The sequence below is a fragment of the Apodemus sylvaticus genome, chromosome 21 (assembly GCF_947179515.1).
Source record: "Apodemus sylvaticus chromosome 21, mApoSyl1.1, whole genome shotgun sequence".
NCBI classification, from domain to species: Eukaryota; Metazoa; Chordata; class Mammalia; order Rodentia; family Muridae; genus Apodemus; species Apodemus sylvaticus.
The window spans coordinates 17667111-17684928 of NC_067492.1; the positions used below are offsets into that span (position 1 = coordinate 17667111).

At 45.7% G+C, this 17818-nt stretch overlaps 1 protein-coding gene across 1 annotated transcript in view; it reads left to right on the forward strand.

Moving 5' to 3' along the window:
* Positions 1–17818, forward strand: part of Tmem231 (transmembrane protein 231) — a 23172-nt gene continuing 5354 nt past the window's right edge. The window contains exons 1-4 of the mRNA XM_052166864.1: positions 1–198; positions 296–465; positions 14859–14987; positions 15211–15354. Of these exons, the coding sequence (XP_052022824.1) occupies positions 60–198; positions 296–465; positions 14859–14987; positions 15211–15354 (582 nt within the window). The 5' untranslated portion in view covers positions 1–59. The remainder of the gene's footprint in view (positions 199–295; positions 466–14858; positions 14988–15210; positions 15355–17818) is intronic.

The window sequence follows — 17818 nt, forward strand, 5'->3', positions numbered from 1 at the left end:
ATTGGTTCCTCAGCCCGCCGTCGGTTGCTGTGGAGACTCGGCGCTGCGGCCCTGGGCTCATGGCGCTGTACCATCTCTTCTCTCACCCGGTCGAGCGCTCCTACCGCGCGGGGCTCTGCTCCAAGGCCGCGCTCTTCGTGCTGTTGACCACCGCGCTGACCTACATCCCCCCGCTGCTGGTGGCCTTCCGGAGCCACGGTGAGCCTGCCTGGGCCTGGAGGGCCACACGGCTCTGCTCGGCGCGGCCGGCGGGCCCAGGCCCGCAATCCTGACCTGCCTGCCTTGTCTCCCGCAGGATTTTGGCTGAAGCGGAGCAGCTACGAGGAGCAGCCGAACGTGCGCTTCCAGCACCAAGTGCTGCTCGTGGTTTTACTGGGACCAGAACCCGGAGCCTTCCTCGCCTGGAGCACGTTCCCCACCTTCAACAGGCTGCAGGGGGTTCACCTGCGCGTCCCGCTCGTGTCGGTGCGTGGTTCCTGCCGGGACCCTGGGGGGGACAGGATGGGGTGAGGTCCCAGATTGGCTCATTTGACGGGTTGTGGGGGCAGAGTCTCATGTATCCCAGGCTGGCCTTAAACTATATAGCCAAAGTCGGCCTTCAACATCCGATCCTCCGGCCTCCACCTTTCCAGTGCCAGGAATTTCTGTTACGCAACGCCGTGCTGGGATTTATGGGGTGCTGAGAATCAAACTCAGGGCTTTGTGCTTGCATGCGAGCACTTTACCACTGAGCCACATCCACAGTCCCACAGCTTGGATCTCAAGGAGCCACAGGGGGTTGGAAACAAAGTCAGCCATGCAGGCCGTGTTTGTCTGACCAGAGTCTGGACGACAGAGCACTGCCTATTCTCTGGTGCTGGTCACTCCCGAATGAAAAGGTGGCTGTGAAAAAAATCAATCTAAGGGCTTGAAGGCCGAGCTCTGTATACTCCTGGATGTTGCCGAGTTTGAGCATCACCACACTGTATAAAGAAAGTGCCCGGGTTTTTGTGCAGACTGGATGCAGGGGTGGGGAGGGTGGGTGGGGCCGTAGGGGTGAGGCAAGCGCTGGTTGGATGAATTCTCAGCTCACTCTGGCCAAGCCACGCCTGTCTGGGTTAGGCTCCTAACTTTTCCACACTGCAGCTGTCCCCTATGAAACTGAAGCATTTAACTGTCTGCAGTTTAGTGTTTGCTTTCGCATAAATCAAATGCCCCCTTACAGCCATGCCTTTCCATTCATATTGTGAAAATACTTTCCTTTAGATGTGTGGAACATCTGCTTCCCTGCTCTCAGAAGTGGATCCTTTCAGACAGGTCTGATTATTAGCCTAGAAGTCAAACTCTCGTGTAGCTGATGGGGGCAAAAGTCAGACTTATCTAATTCAGATTACTTTGCTCTTTAATTTTCCCCTTATATATATTTTTTTCTGATCGCAAACCTGTTGACGGAAAAATAAAGGTTCCCTGTGGATGGTACATGTATCAGTACTTGTGAACCAACTTTATTAGTTTTTAAGGTCTGTGGCTTATTTAATGACATGAGCAGTGAGGAATTTAACTAGTTGTTTGTTAGTAAATATTTTATTTGTTTCAAACCTACACATGTTATCCCAGCTGAGGCAGGAGGATTGCCCCCTTCCCTGGCCTATACAGCAAGCTCAAGATTGTTCAGTCTCAAAAGCAGTAGGCCCTGGCATGTGTTTTCCGAGGACAACATGAAGCGGTCAGTTCCCTCCTGTCACTGTCCCAGGGGTCCAGCTCGGATTCCCAGGGTTGGAGATTCCCAGGGTTGACTGCCAGGGTCTTCACCTGCTGATCAATCTCATAGCCCGCCCTTATCCTTTGATTGCTTTTTGTTTGTTTGTTTGTTTGTTTTAATTTTTTGTAGCCGGGCGGTGGTGGCACATGCCTGTAATCCCAGGACTTGGGAGTCAGAGGCAGGTGGATCTCTGAATTGGAGGCCAGCCTGGTCTACAGAGTGAGTTCCAGGACAGCCAGGGTTACACAGAGAAACCCTGTCTCGAAAAAACCAAATCCAAAAAACAAAACAAACAACAAAAAAAAATTGCTCTTTTTTTTTTTTAAACTATTAAACATTAAGATGTGGTGCCGGGCAGTAGTGGTGCAAACCTTTAATCGCAGTGCTTGGGAGGCAGGGGCAGGCAGATTTCTGAGTTCAAGGCCAGCCTGATCTACAGAGTGAGTTCCAGGACTACACAGAGAAACCCTGTCTCGAAAAAAAAACAAAAAAAACAACAAAAAAAAAAATTAAGATGTGGGGGCTAGAGAGATGGCTCAGCGGTTAAGAGCACTAGCTGCTCTTCCAAAAGTCCTGAGTTCAAATCCCAGCAACCACATGGTGGCTCACAAACATCCATGATGAGATCTGACTGCCCTCTTCTGGTGTGTCTGAAGACAGCTACAGTACAGTTACATTAAATAATAAAATATGTGAATAACAAAGCTTTAATTAAATCTTACTGCTTTTTTATTCTTTTTGAGATGGCTCATTGTTATGTTGCCTGCCCGAGCTGGCTTTGGCTCAAGCAGTAAGCCCAGTTGAGCTCCCCTGAGAAGCTGAGACCCAGACTTACATCATTCTTCTTTGAATGAATGTAGAGAAAACAAAGCAAGCAAATAAAATAATTGTTAACTGCAAGGAAATCAACCCTGAGAAGAAACAAGGAAGGAGATGCAGTCAGGGCTGTGAACAGGACGTGTGTAGTCTTAGTTAGGACCCGGAATGCTGACAAAGCAAAATGCAGATCTAGGGAAACTGAAGGGATGAGGTGGGGGGAGGAGGGGGGAGGGGAGCTCGGGCTCCAGCTTCCCCCGTGGAATGCGTAGAGAATACTCAAAAAAAGAGGTGGAGACTCAATCTGGAAAGCGTTTCTTCGTTTTTGTTTTCCAGAACACGGTTTCTCTGTGTAGCCCTGGCTGTCCAAAAACCTGCTCTGTAGACCAGGTTGGCCTCAGACTCAGAGATTCACCTGCCTCTTCCTCCCTGCCTTCCCCCTGCTACCACCACCACCCTGGGGAACGCTTCTAACACACTCATTAGGTAACTAAGGCAACAGTTTTTGCTTTGGAAGCAGTTAAATTTTTTTTTTTTGTAACATCATTGGACCTTTTTTTTTTTTTTTTGGATTTTGGTTTTTTCGAGACAAATGATCGAGACCTTTCCCCCATGCCACCAACATAGTTTTTTGAGACTGCGTGGTGTGTCGTCCAGGAGGGCTTGGAACTGGATTTGTAGCCTAGGCTGGCCTTAAAGACTGCGTTTCCGGTCTTTCAGCCTGTGCCTGCTCAGCACCGAAATCGCAGTTGTGGGCCCCCATGCTTTTACTATTTTTTTACTTTCTGTGATGCTTTTTTAATTTTATTTTCTGTGTGTGAGTATTTTGCCTGCATGCACATATATGTGCACCATGTGCACACATAGTGCCACGGATCTTATAGATGGTTGTAAACTGCCATATGGGTCCTGGGAATTAAACCAGGATCCTCTAGAGGAGCAGCCAGTGCTCCTAACGGCTAGGCCAGCTCTCAGCTCCCTTTATTTATTCATTTATCTATCAATCCTTAAGATAGGACTTTGCAGTGTAGTCCAGATATGGGCCAGGTTGGCCCCGAACCAGTGATCCTCCTCTTACTAACTACTAGGGTGACAAGCAAGGCCTGCCTTGCTTGGCCCCATTTTTTTTTTAAAGGAATTATTTATTTCATTTATATGATTACACTGTAGCTATCTTCAGACACACCAGAAGAGGGCATCAGATTCCATTACAGATGGTTGTTTGCCACCATGTGGATGCTGGGAATGAACTCATGACCTCTGGAAGAGCAGTCATTGCTCTTAACCACTGAGCCATCTCTCCAGCCCCAGCCTGGCCCCATTTTTATTCCCAAGCCTCTAATGCAATGGTTCTCAGCGTTCCTAATGTTGTGACCCTTTCACACAGTTCCTCATGTTGTCATGACCCCAATTGTAAAATTTCATTTCTGCTTCATAACTGTCATTTTGCTACTGTTATGAGTTGTAATGTAACTATCTGATATGAAGGATATCTGATATGCTTCAACCCTACCTTCCAACCCCCAAAGAGCTCGAGACCCAGAGGTTGAGAAATTCCACTCTAATGCCTCTAGAGAAGAGTGATTGGGTGAGAGGCCAGGGTAGATGCTGACCTGCCCTTCCCTGTGTACCCACTGGACGAAGGTCCACACTAAATGTGGGGGTTTGTTTGTTTGTTTGCTTTTTGTTTTGGTTTCCTTTGGCTTTTTTCGAGACAGGGTTTCTCTGTATATCCCTGGCTGTCCTGGAACTCACTCTGTAGACCAGGCTGGCCTCAAATTCAGAAATCCACCTGCCTCTGCCTCCCAAGTGCTAGGATTAAAGGTATGTGCCACCACTACCTGGCTATGTGTTTTCTTTCCAAAGTGAAAACAAAGTTTTTTCAGGCTGTAAGAGAATCTCACTGGAGAACATTTGCATATTATCTCTGGATTCAATCCAAACTTTTTTTTTAAACTTTAAACAAAATTAGTTCTCAATTTACAGTGGGTTTTTGGCTGGCTGGTTGGTTGCTGTTTGTTTGTTTTGGAGACAGAGTCTATCTACACAGTGCAGACCCCCACTCACTCCCACTCACTATGCAAGCCTAGGCTACCTTCAAACTGACCATTTCTCTTGCCACCACCTTCCAAGCATTGGGTTGGTTGGCAAATGCCACCACGCCTGGTAAACAGTGTGTCCCTGTGTGGGATTTTTGGTGGAAGGTTTTCTCTTTGTATTTTTTCCCTTTACATTTCCATTGTTCCTGTGTATGCTTCTGGACACTTGAGTGTAAGAAGTAACAAACAGCTGAGGTGTTCACCAAGAATAAACATTAGGCTTCATTCGCCCCTCTCACTCTGTCGATACCACGGCTTGGTGACTTGGTGGCTTAGCAGGCGCTGTCAGCTGCTTATCTCTGGAACCAGAAGCCACTCCCTTGAGAGCCCAGCTCATCCTCTTCCCCTGCTTCTGGTAGGTGGTTCCCATTTCAAATTTAGGAAGCCACAAACTAATTCTCTTTAGTCCCGCGTGGACGTGCTGTGTTTCCTTTCATTTCTGGTTTTGTTTCCAATGGTGGGGCTCTACCCCCAGGCCTTGAATGTGCTGAGCAAGCACTCTACCTCTGATGACAACCTGGATGATTGTGCACAGCTTGGAAAAGGGGCTCTAGCTAGGGATGTTGTTCAGGGTAGAATGTTGTCTAGAATGTGTGAGCCTCTGGGTTAAATCCCTATTATGCTCTCTAAGTGGGCGTGGATGCGTGTACACATGTGTGTGTGTGTGTGTGTGTGTCTACATACACATGCATGCACACATACATATACACACACTCCAAACTTGGTGGGCTAAAGTATGACAATCATGAGTTTAAGGCTAGCCTGGACTACACAGTGAGTTACAATTCCGTGAGGGCTCAAGTGAGACCCTGCCTTAAAAGAAGTAAAACATAATTCCTTTTCCTAGATGTCTCCTTTAGAACAGTTTTCAAAAATTAATGTATTATCTGTTGTGTGTATGAACATTTTATCTTGCCTGCATATATGGCTATGTACCATGTGAATGCAGGCTAAAAGAAGGTGTTAGATCCCTGGAACCGGAGTTTGGAGTTGGTTGTAGGCCATCCTGTGTGTGCTGGGAATCAAATCTTGGTCCTCTGGAAGAGCAGCTAGTGGTAATCACTGGTAATGAGGAGCGGGCAGCTCAGTGGCTTCTTCCCAGTACCCATCCCAGACAGTTAACAGCCATCTGTAATTCCAGTTTCAGGGGACCTCATACACTCTTTTGCCCTCTGTAGGAATCAACACACATGTGTAAACACATATGCAAATGCATATACACATACACATAAAGAACATGTTTTTAATGAATTGATGACTCAATACCACACACACAAAAAGAAATTAGAAGGCACTGTATAAAAAGTTTTTAAAGGCTGGGCAGTGGTGGTGCACACCTTTAATCCCAGCACTCAGAAGGCAGAAACAGGAGGATTTCTGAGTTGGAGGCCAGCCTGGTCTACATACAGAGTGAGTTCCAGGACAGCCAGGGCTATATAGAGAAACCCTGTCTCGAAGGAAAAAAAAAAGTTTTTAAAGATAATCTAGAATGTATCAATTAAGCAAAACAGATCCAAAGAAACCATAGATATAAAAATGCAGGTAAATATATAAAATGGTAAAGTTGCTTTGAAAAATAGTTTAGCAAGTCTTCAAAAGTTAAGCTTACTTAACCATATAACCCAACATTCAGTAGATAACTAAAATCTACTATATATATATTAGATAACTAATATATATATTATATATATATATATATATATATAATTTATATATACATGCATGTGATTGTGAAGTGTATAGTACATGCACATATATGTTACAGGTGTGCACATGCACAGTGACCAGAGGGAGATGCTGGGTATCCTGCTCTATCACTCTACCTTACAACCCTGAGACCAGGTTTCTAAACTTGGATAAAGGCCAGTGGTCAGGAAACCCTGAGATCCTCCAATCTTCACTTCTACAGGTGTAGGTGTCCAGACACATGCAGCTCTTAACATGGATGCTAGGATTCGAACTCCTCATGCTTTCCCAGCCACTGAATATACATACATACATATATACATACACATGTGTATGTATGTATATATTCATACATTCTTTTTCTTTTAAGATGTATTTCACGTGTGTGAGTACACCTTCGCTCTCTTCAGACACACCAGAAAAGGGTATGGGATCCCATTACAGATGGTTGTGAGCCGCCATATGGTTGCTGGGAACAGAACTCAGGAGCTCTGGAAGAGCAGCTGGTGCTCTTAACTGCTGAGCCATCTCTCCAGCGCATATTCATACATTCTTGGTCTCTGTGTATTGATATCTTGGTTTGTTGAATTTGTGGCCCCTTTGTCCCAGCCTCATTAATAGCTGGCATTACAGGCATGCACCACTGTGCCTAGCTGGACACATTCACCTGATATATATTTTTGTATTATCATCATCATTTTCAGACAGTCTTATGTAGCCCAGACTGCCTTGAACTTCTGATTCTCTGCCTCCACCTCCTGTGTGCTGGGATTCGAAGCACTCACCTCCACACTTGGTTTATATGGTGCTAAGGATCGAAAGGATTGAACCCCAGGGCTTCATGCATGCTTGGCAAATTCTCTAGCAACTAAGCAAAATCTCCAGCCTGCTATTTACCATTTTTCCAAGAGTAGGTTTTATGGTATGTGAATTGTGTCTCCAATACTCATAAAAGCAGCCAGGCAGAAGCCTAGTGTGTGATATAAGCAATGGCAACAAACATCTCTGTTGACTTACTATGTCTTATCTACATCCCCCTCTACTTGTACACACAACAAGTACTTTATTGTCAGGTAGCATATTTAAGGTCTCTTCTACAGTATTTGGCCTATGATAAACAGTAAATATTAGCTACTAATTTTGAAGACAATATATAGCTTCATTTATTCTCACAGTAACCCTGTGAGGTAAGTTGAGAGACCACAGCCCACCATATTACATATGAAGCCATAGATTCACATTTACTCTGGGTTTTGTTTTTTTGTTTTCGTTTTTGGTTTTTTTTTTTGTTTGTTTGTTTGTTTTTTTCAAGACAGGGTTTCTCTGTGTAGCCCTGGCTGTCCTGGAACTCACTCTGTAGACCAGCCTGGCCTCGAACTCAGAAATCCGCCTGCCTCTGTCTCCCAGAGTGCTGGGATTACAGGCGTGTGCCACCACCGTCCAGCTTACTCTGGGTTTTATGTGAACAGTATCCAGCTGGGCATAATGGTACATGGCTGTATCATCTGCTACTCACAGAGCTGAGACAGGAGGATCACAAGCTCAACAAGTAAGCCTAGATTTCAATACAAAACACAATCCAAAATATGCACATCTTATTTTACATGCTATAATCATATTCCATGAAATACTTTTATTTTAGCTCTGAACATATAGACCCAGGCTGGCTTTGCCATGTCTGGGAAACTGTCCAAGGAGTCAAGGAAGCCATGGTTTTTAGGCCCAGGTTTGACCAACACTGGGAGGTGGCTTTGAAATTGCTAATTTTGGAAAATGCTCCAAAGTCACAGACAGCCTTGCTTCTGCACTGGTCAGCTCACCTATGACAGTGTCCCCAAGACCACCCATGTTTTTTTTTAATGTTTTAAAGTCTAGTTTTTGTTATTTGTAAGTGGCCTTCTCAGTGGCTCTCTTAAGGATACCGGGCTGGAGATAAGAGATGGATGGCACAGTCTATAGAGAGGCCATGTGTCTAAGCACCCTTTCTTTTCCCATCTCTAACTCTGGGGTGTGTCTTGTTGTCCTTGGCACCTGACAGTCACTGGCAGCCAGGAGGCCGCCTATTTTAGTTCTCATTACCCATCTGTGTGCAGACATCCAAAGAGCCAACGTGGCAGGATGTGCAGAATCTCTGAGGAATTCCCGTTCTAGGCCACCCAAGACTTCGTAGCAAAGCACCATCTGAAACCAACAGCTAAGGACTGGTTGACAACGGTTTGTAAACCCCATCACCTAGGAGGCAGAGGCCATCCAATCCCCGGGGAGCTGGAGTTATCAATGGTTGTGAGCCACCCAGTGGGTGCTGGGAGCTGGACCTGAGTGTCTGCAGGAGTACCCAGTGTTCCTATCAATGGAGCCATCATCCTAACTCCAACTAAACAAAAGAGAAATGGAAAAGTGATACCCAGTAATGACAAGAGTACAGTGATATAAACTTGAATATTGACATTGAAAATTACTAGGGATAAAACCGGAACCAAAGAGCCGGGCGGTGTTGGCGCCAAACCAAACCAAAACAGGAACCAAATAAAACCTCAACCTGCCCAGTTACACTGTAGATGCCCTGAGGAAGGGTTGTAAATCATGACATTCTGGGAACAGTGGAGCGCCTTAGGTCAGCAGCCACCCCTGCTGGGAATAGAGCTTAGTGGTATATAGCTCCAGCCTAGCATAGACATAGCCCCAGCCTAGCATAGACAAAGCCCCAGGTTTGATCCTCACTAACACAAAAGTTAGCAGTCACTGTCTCAGCTCCAACCCCACCTTCCCAAGGATCTTAAGATGCCAAGTTGTGTCCCCTTTGCCCTCTGGTCCCTGTCTCCTGCTAACCAGAAGCATATTGAACCTTGCCCGGGGACTGACCGCTCCCTGCTAGAGTGAAGAGCCCCTGCTGGCGTGGCCCAGATAAGGACGGCTAGCAATGAAGTCTGGTATTTCCATTTTCTTTCTGCCTCCCCTTTCCCTCTATATGACCTTCCTCTGAGGTGTGGAGAGATAAGGGGGGTGGAGGGACCTGGAATGCTAACCACTCGGTATTGTCTCTTCCCCTTGCAGATTTATGCCTGGTTACCACTGGGGAAGCTGGGAATGGATGTATTTAGTATTTCTGCTGTCTGTAGGTCAATGGACTATTAAGTTTATCCCAGACTCTCTCCCTAGACCCTTAAGCATTGTTTTTCAGTCCACCGCCCCTATCTTTATGGAAGAGGCCATTTGTACCTTGTAAAGAGTTTCAATGTAAACATGCCCTAAGCTTTTTTTTTTTTTTTTTTTTTTTTTTAACACACTGGATTGAGTTAATTATCAGGAATCTTATTTTCTAAATTCTGCTGTGCTTAAAAATGGCTAAAATGGCCAGGCGGCAGTGGCCTTTAATCCCAGCAATTGGGAGGCAGAGGCAGACGGATTTCTGAGTTCGAGGCCAGCCTGGTCTACAGAGTGAGTTCCAGGAGAGCCAGGGCTACACAGAGAAACCCTGTCTCTTAAAAAAAAAAAAAAAGTCTAAAATGAACTGCCCGCATCAGACTATAGAAGTCTGAACCAACACTGAGTCTGCGTCCTGAGTCTTATTGAACTAGATTTCCTTCTTGCCTCACGTGGACACTCTGCTGGCCCTGGTGTGTGCAGACACCCGGCTCTGAGGTGGCCACACCTGCAATGTCCCTAGGTTCTGTCCCAGCTGCCTCCACCCTCTTTCTCAAGCTCCGAGGATCCAGTAACCCCAACCTCTCTTCAAGCTCAGATGCGGGCATTATCCCCCTTCGCCCTGTTCAAGCCTCTCCATCCTATGTTACTAAGATTTCTTTTTTTAAAAAGATTTATTTCTTTATTATATCTAAGTACACAGTAGCTGTCTTCAGACACCCCAGAAGAGGGCGTCTGATTTCATTACAGATGGTTGTGAGCCACCATGTGGTTGCTGGGATTTGAACTCAGGGCCTTTGGAAGAGCAGTCAGTGCTCTTAACCGCTGAGCCATCTCTCCAGCCCCGTTACTAATATTTCTTATGTTAAAGTAGGTATTTTAGTCTCTTCTCAATGGAACCAGATCAATATTAGTGAACTAATTTCTTCTAGCCAACATTAGTATTGATTCCTCCTGTAAATGATTATCCTGTAGCAACCAGAAAACTTTGAAATCAGAGTTCACAGGCATGTTTGTTGCATGTTTGTGTGCATGAATGTGCATATGTGAGGCAGAGGATCAAAGCCAGTGCCTAACACACTGGGTTACACACTAGGCAAGCATTCTGTCAGTGACACAGAAGGGAACTGACAGCCATTGGTCCTTGTCAGAACCTAGTGCAGCTGTTGGGGTCCATACTCTTGCCCTCAGTTAACAATCCATATACAGACCATGATGGCTCCTACACTGGGATATGTAGCAGGAATATATGAGACCATACATCCATACATGGACATAAAAATTGTTACACACCTGCCTGTAACCTGAGCATTTGGGAGGCTGAGACAGGAAGATCAGGGGTTCAAGGCCAACCTTTGGCTACATAGCAAGCCCTCTAAATAAAAAGATAATTGGACCAGTTAAAGCAATTAAAGTACTTCTTGCTTTGGGGTTTTGGGGTTTTGGCTTCTAGCACCCACACGTGGCAACTCACAGCCATCTGAACTCCAGTTTCAGGGAATCCAACACCATTTCCTGGCCTCTATGAAAGTTTTGTGGTTTCTGTTTTTTTTTTTTTTCTTTCTTTCTTTTTTGTTTTTGTTTGTTGGTTTTTTTTAAATTTTTAGATATTTTAGTTTTATTTATTATATGTGTATGAGTGCTTTTAAAAAAAAAAATCACAAAAAGTGAGCTAGTTAGCTGGCTCAGCAGACAAAGGTGCTAGCCATCAAGCCTGACAACTGTGCATGATCCCCAGAACCCACATGGTAGGAGAGGACTGTCTGCAGTACGCTGTCCTCTGACCTCCACTCATATGCCATCCATACACACACACACACACACACACACACACACACAATAAATGTAATTTTTTTGAGTTCCTTTTGTTCTGTTTTGTTTGTTTTGTCTTTCCAAGACAAGGTTTCTCTGTATAGCCCTGACTGTCCTGGAACTCACTCTGTAGACTAGGCTAGCCTTGGAAAAAAATGTGTAGCCCAGGCTGTCCCCGAACTCGTGATCCTCCTGCTTCTGCTTCCTTCAGCAAATCCTACCAGTGTGTGCCACCACAACCGGCAAATATATACATATATTTCATTTTGTTTTACAGGTTTATTTATTTATGAGTACACTGTCACTGTCTTCAGACACACCAGAAGAGGGCATTAGATTCCATTATAGATGGTTGTGAGCCACCATGTGGTTGCTGGGAATTCTCTGGAAGAACAGCCAGTGCTGTGATTTACAAATTTTCTTAACCAGATACCAGTTAGGTTTCAGGATCTGAGCTAGAACTAGTGTTGAGGTATTGGCTTTCTGAATATCTGTTAAAAAAAAAAAAAAACATTGTCTTTAGTTTAAGTGTGTGGTGGGGGTGTTTTGCCTGCATGTATGTCCGTGCTCTATGTGCGTAGTGTACTCAGAAGCCAAGATGGATCTCAGGGACTGGAGTTACAGGTGGTTATGAGCCTCCAAGAGCAGTCAGTGCTGTTAACAGCTGAGCCATCTGCCCAGCCCCCCACCCCACCCCCACTCACTCCCACCCACATGCTCCAGGGATTACTATCACTGTACAGTCACAGGTTTGAACTTGCATGGTACGTCCTCCTCAGGCTCATGTGGGAACATTTGGTCACCAGTTGGTGGCACTGTTGGGAAAGATGTGGAACACTTAAAAGATTGGAAGCTAGCTTTGATTCAGCCATATGCCTATGCGAGGAGCCACCTTTTCCTTCCTTCCCCGCCTTCCCGACCTCCCTCCACCTCCTCGCTCTCCTCAGCCTTCTCTCTGTCCAGGTGACCTGCTGTCACCCACACTGGGCACACAGACCCTTGCTTGCCTGGATCACCCTCCATCCATTCCCTGCTTATATTGTCAGGGTGCCAGCAAGTTAGATCATCCCAAACACTTGCTGTAAAAGTCTCCGTTAATTTCCATCCTCTCCATTTTAGCCAGCTTCAGTGTGTGTGTGTGTGTGTGTGTGTGTGTGTGTGTGTGTGTGTGTGTGTGACGTGACAGTTACCTGGTGCTATCGTGTATTTATCACTCTTCCCAGCAGAATGCTACCTTTGTACAAAATGATATTTCCTGCCCCCGACTTTGTTTTTGTTTTTTTGGGGGGTGGGGTGGGGTTGGATGTCAGGGTACATGTTTCTTTGAGGTTATTTATATATGTATTTATTTATTTCATTTTAAGATTTGTGGAAACATTTCTGTTTGTGTTATTTTTGTTTTGGATTTTTTGAGATAAAGTCCTACTATTTACTGTGTAACCCTCACTTGCTGAAACTCACTATGTAGACCAGGCTGACCTCAAACTCTGCCCAAATTATCTATCTATCTATCTATCTATCTATCTATCTATCTATCTATCTTATTTAGCCCTATTATTGTCATTGTTTGGGTTTTTGCTTGTTTGTTTGTTTGTTTTGGTTTTTTGTTTGTTTGTTTTGGGTTTTGTTTTTTTTTTTTTTTTTTTGTGGTTACATTGGATTTGGTTTTTCCGAGACAGGGTTTCTCTGTATAGCCCTGGCTGTCCTGGAACTCACTCTGTAGACCAGGCTGGCCTTGAACTCAGAAGTCTGCCTGCCCCTGCCTCCCAAGTGCTGGGATCACAGGTGTGCGCCACCACCACCTGGCATGGTCTTGGTATCTTATTGATCTTACTTAGCTTCCTTTTTGTATTTTATCGATTGATGCTAAAAGATACAAAAGGTTTTTGTTTTAAGATTTGTTTGGCCGGGCTGTGGTGGTGCACACCTGTAATACCAGCACTTGGGAGGTAGAGGCAGGATTTCTGAGTTCGAGGCCAGCCTGGTCTACAGAGTGAGTTCCAGGACAGCCAGGGCTACACAGAGAAACCCTGTCTCAGAAAAAAAACAAAAAAAAAAATGAAACAAAACAAAAAAAAGGTTGGTTTGTTTGATTATATGAGTACACTGTAGCTGTCTTCAGACACACCAGAAGAGGGCATCAGATCCCTTTACAGAGCCACCATGTGGTTGCTGGGATTTGAACTCAGGACCTCTGGAAGAGCAGTCAGTGCTCTTAACTGCTGAGCCACCTCTCCAGCCCAATACATAAGGTTTAAAGCTTCAACATGAGTAACAAGACAGACAGTGCAGCTTTAAGTGTCTGAAGCAAAGGCACTTGGGGTTTAGGATGTGCAGATAGGGGCTACAGAGACAGCTCAGTGGTTCAGAGTGCCAGCTGCTCTTACAAAGAACCCGAGTGTGGCTCCCACACAGCTTACAACCATACGTAGCAACACTTGCAGGGTCTCTTCTAGAAGCGCCCTTCTGGCCTCTGTGTGTCCCAGGGATGGACTTAGTGCACAGACATATGTGCATGCAAACATTTATACACATAAAATAAAATAAATCTTAACGAAATGTGGAAATAGAGCTTAGTGGAATTCTATAGCATTTCCTTGGTAAATGCATGATGATTAGAATTAGATTTTGTTTTTCTCCATTTTTTTTTTAAGGTTTACTTATTTACTATGTGGAAGTGCTCCATCTGCATGTACACCTGCCTGCCAGAAGGGGGCAGCAGATCCCATTACACATGGTCGTGAGCCACCATGTGGTTGCTGGGAATTGAACTCTGGGACTTCTTAACAGCTAAGCCAACCCTTTCCATTTGGACAAACCGACTCAAGGATGGAGGGAGCACACAGTGGTCTGCGCTGGTCTAGTATGTAGGAGGCCCTAGCCAATCCCCAGCTCTCCAAACAAAGAACAAAAGGATCGGGTGTTAGAGAGGGAGAGAAAAAAGAAATTCCTCTCTGGGGGCTGGAGACAGGGCTCAAATCTGTCCTTGCAGAGGGCCCAAGGTCCGTTTCGCACCTTCCTCAGGCAGCTCACGATCACCTTTACCTCAAGCCCTAGGGCGTCCAACAATGCCTTCTGGCTTGCACAGGTGCTCACATGTGTGTATGCTTGTCCCAAACACACACATATAACTAAAATAAATAACAATGCTTTTCTGTCTGCTTTTTGTTTTGTGTGGCATGTAGGTGTTTTGTTTGTTTGTTTGTTTTATTTCATGTATATGAGTACACTGTAGCTGTCTTCAGACACACCAGAAGAGGGCACCGGATCCCATTACTGATGGTTGTGAGCCACCATGCGTTGCTGGGAATTGAACTCAGGACCGCTGGAAGCATAGTCAGTGCTCTTAACCACTGAGCCATCTCTCTAGCCTTAGTTTTTCTTTTTAAGACAGAGTTTCTCTGTGTAGTCCCGGCCGTTCTGGAACTTTCCCTATAGATTAGGCTGGCCTCTAACTCAGATCCGCCTGTCTCTGCCTCCCAAGTGCTGGGATTAAAGATGTGTGTGCCACCACAACCCTGCTATAACAATTCTCTTAAAGTAAATCTCTTCCTTTGTAGTCCAGAGAAGAAGACAGGAACCAGGATGGGAAAATGGATGTGCTCCACTTTAAACTTGAGCTTCCCCTGCAGTCCACAGAGCATGTTCTCGGTGTACAGCTCATCCTGACCTTCTCCTACCAGCTGCACGTGAGTCTGTCCTCTCTGAGCTTCTCCTCTTCCTCCTCCCTAGGGAGAGCCGCACTGCAGATGACCCTTCTATGGAAGGTTATTGGGAATCGAATATTCAAAGTAATAGACCAGAGATTTCTGGGCAGAAGGGTTCCTGAGTGGGCCAGCACACTCTTGCCAGGCCTGTCAGCCTCAGGCTCCTCAGAGCTGACAATGGCCTCTCTCTTCCTAATGATTTCAGAGGATGTCAACGTTTGAGATGCAGAGCATGGCGTTTCTTCAGTCCTCCTTTGCTGTTCCTGGCTCACAGTTACGCGTGAATGGCGACCTCAGGCTGCAGCAGAAGCAGCCACTGAGCTACCGTGGCCCGGACGTCAGATACAACGTAAGGACGCCCCGGTCTAGCACTTCATGCCTGGGTTTATCACAGCCTTCAAAGGGAAAAATTTAAGCTTAGAAATAGCATTTAGGAGTCGGGTGGTGGTGGCATACGCCTGTAATCCCAGCACTCTGGGAGCCAGAGGCAGGTGGATTTCTGAGTTCAAGGTCAGCCTGGTCTACAGAGTGAGTTCCAGGACAGCCAGGGCTATACAGAGAAACCCTGTCTCGAAAAAAAAACAAATCCAAAAAAACCAAAAAAAGAAATAGCATTTAGTTCTTCTTATGCGTATGAGTGATGCCTGAACGGATGTTGTGAACCTTAGATGTGCAGTGCTGGACCGGAGCCCAGGTCCTCAGAAGAGCAGTTAGTACCCTAAACCATCTCTTTCTTTCATGAACTCTTTCATCATGAACTCTTTCTTTCTTTTTTTTTTTTTTTTTTGGTTTTTCGAGACAGGGTTTCTCTGTGTAGCCCTGGCTGTCCTGGAACTCACTGTGTAGACCAGGCTGGCCTTGAACTCAGAGATCCACCTGCCTCTGCCTCCCAAGTGCTGGGATTAAAGGTGTGCGCCACCACGCCCGGCTTTTCTTTTTTCTTTTCTTTTTTTTTGGGGGGGGGAACTCTTTCTTTCTTTCTTTCTTTCTTTCTTTCTTTCTTTCTTTCTTTCTTTCTTTAACAAAGATTTATTTATTATATACACAGTGTTATATATATACACACACACATACACACACACATATGTGTGTGTGTGTGTATGTGTGTGTGTGTGTGTGTGTGTGTGTGTGTGTGAAAAGAGGGCACCAGATCCGGGCGTGGTGGCGCATGCCTGTAATCCCAGCACTCTGGGAGGCAGAGGCAGGCAGATTTCTGAGTTCGAGGCCAGCCTGGTCTACAGAGTGAGTTCCAGGACAGCCAGGGCTACACAGAGAAACCCTGTCTCAAAAAAAAAAAAATGAATCCAAAAAAGAGGGCACCAGATCTCATTATATATGGTTGTGAGTCACCATGTGGTTACAGTTGCTGGGAATTGAACTCAGGACTGGGACTTGAACTCAGGACCTCTGGAAGAGCAGTCAGTGCTCTTAACCTCTGAGCCATCTCTCCAGCCCAAATTCTTTCTTAATGTAGGAAGGGAGTTGGAGGGATGGCTCAGTGCTTGACAGCACTGGCTGGCCTTCCTGAGGACCCGACTTTGATTTCCAGCACCCAGGTCGCATCTTACAACTGTTTGAAGTTCCACTTCCAGTGGATCTAAAGCCCTCTTCTGGCCTCCTCCCACACTGTGCATACATGGTGCACAGAAACACATGCAGGCAAAACACACATACATGAAAATAGATAGATAGATAGATAGATAGATAGATAGATAGATAGATAGATAGATAGATAAATTTTTTGTAGACATAAAAAAAGGCACACCTTGGTTTATACCTGAGAGAAAGAGGAAACATTCTCACTGAAGAATTAAACTGTCCCTTGCTTCCAGGTCCACACATTCCAAATGGATCCCATGTTAGTTTTTGTTGTTGTTTGTTTTGTTTTGTTTCTTCAAGACAGGGTTTCCCTGTAGCCCTGGCTGTCCTGGAACTTGCCCTGTAGACCAGGCTGGCCTCAGACTCACAGGGATCCACCTGCCCTGCTGAGATTAAAGGTGCGCACCACCACCTGGCCACCTTCTGTTCCCCACTTGCTGTGACCCAGTACCTGAGAGAGCAACCTGAAGGAGGAGAGATCTATGTTGCCCACAGTTTCAAAGGTTTAGGCAGGGGAGTAAAGAGCTTTCCACTGTGGCTCTCAGGAAGCAGAGTGAAGCAGGTTGGGACCAGAGCAAGATGCAGCCCCGAAGGACAAGTTCCCAAGCCTTGCCTAATCCAGCCAGGCCTCACCTCCCACAGCTTCCCCCCCCAACCATCCAGGCCACAGCCCCCCCCCCCAGCCATCCAGGCAACACCTCCCACAGCTCCCCCCTCTAACCATCCAACGTCTGTTCACATTTTGAATCCATCAATGGGTCAAACCATTGATCAGCTCCAAGCCCTCACTTCCTAAACTTCTCTGGAGATGCCCTGTACCCAGGGCTGTGTGCTCTATTAAATCTCCCGAGTGTTGCTCAAGCCAAGCAATATGACAGTCAATATTGACTGTCACATCTTCCAAATGATCTCATAAAATGCCCATGTAAATATATGTTTAAAAATGCTAGTCACCATTCATTGAACAGCTGATGTATGCCAGCCAAAGTGAAAAAGTTTACAGGTGGGTGTGGCGGCATGCCTGCCCTGGCAGCCTCTGTTTGGGAAACCGAAGCAGGAAGATGACTTGAAGCCAGGAAGCAAAAACCAGCCTGGATCACTGAGCGACATCCCTTGTCAAACAGAAATAAGATGGAGCCTTGCTTGTCTGTCACGCTTTTCCGTCATCACCGTGTAAATGAGCGACACCTCATCTCAAGCAGAGATGAAAAGGA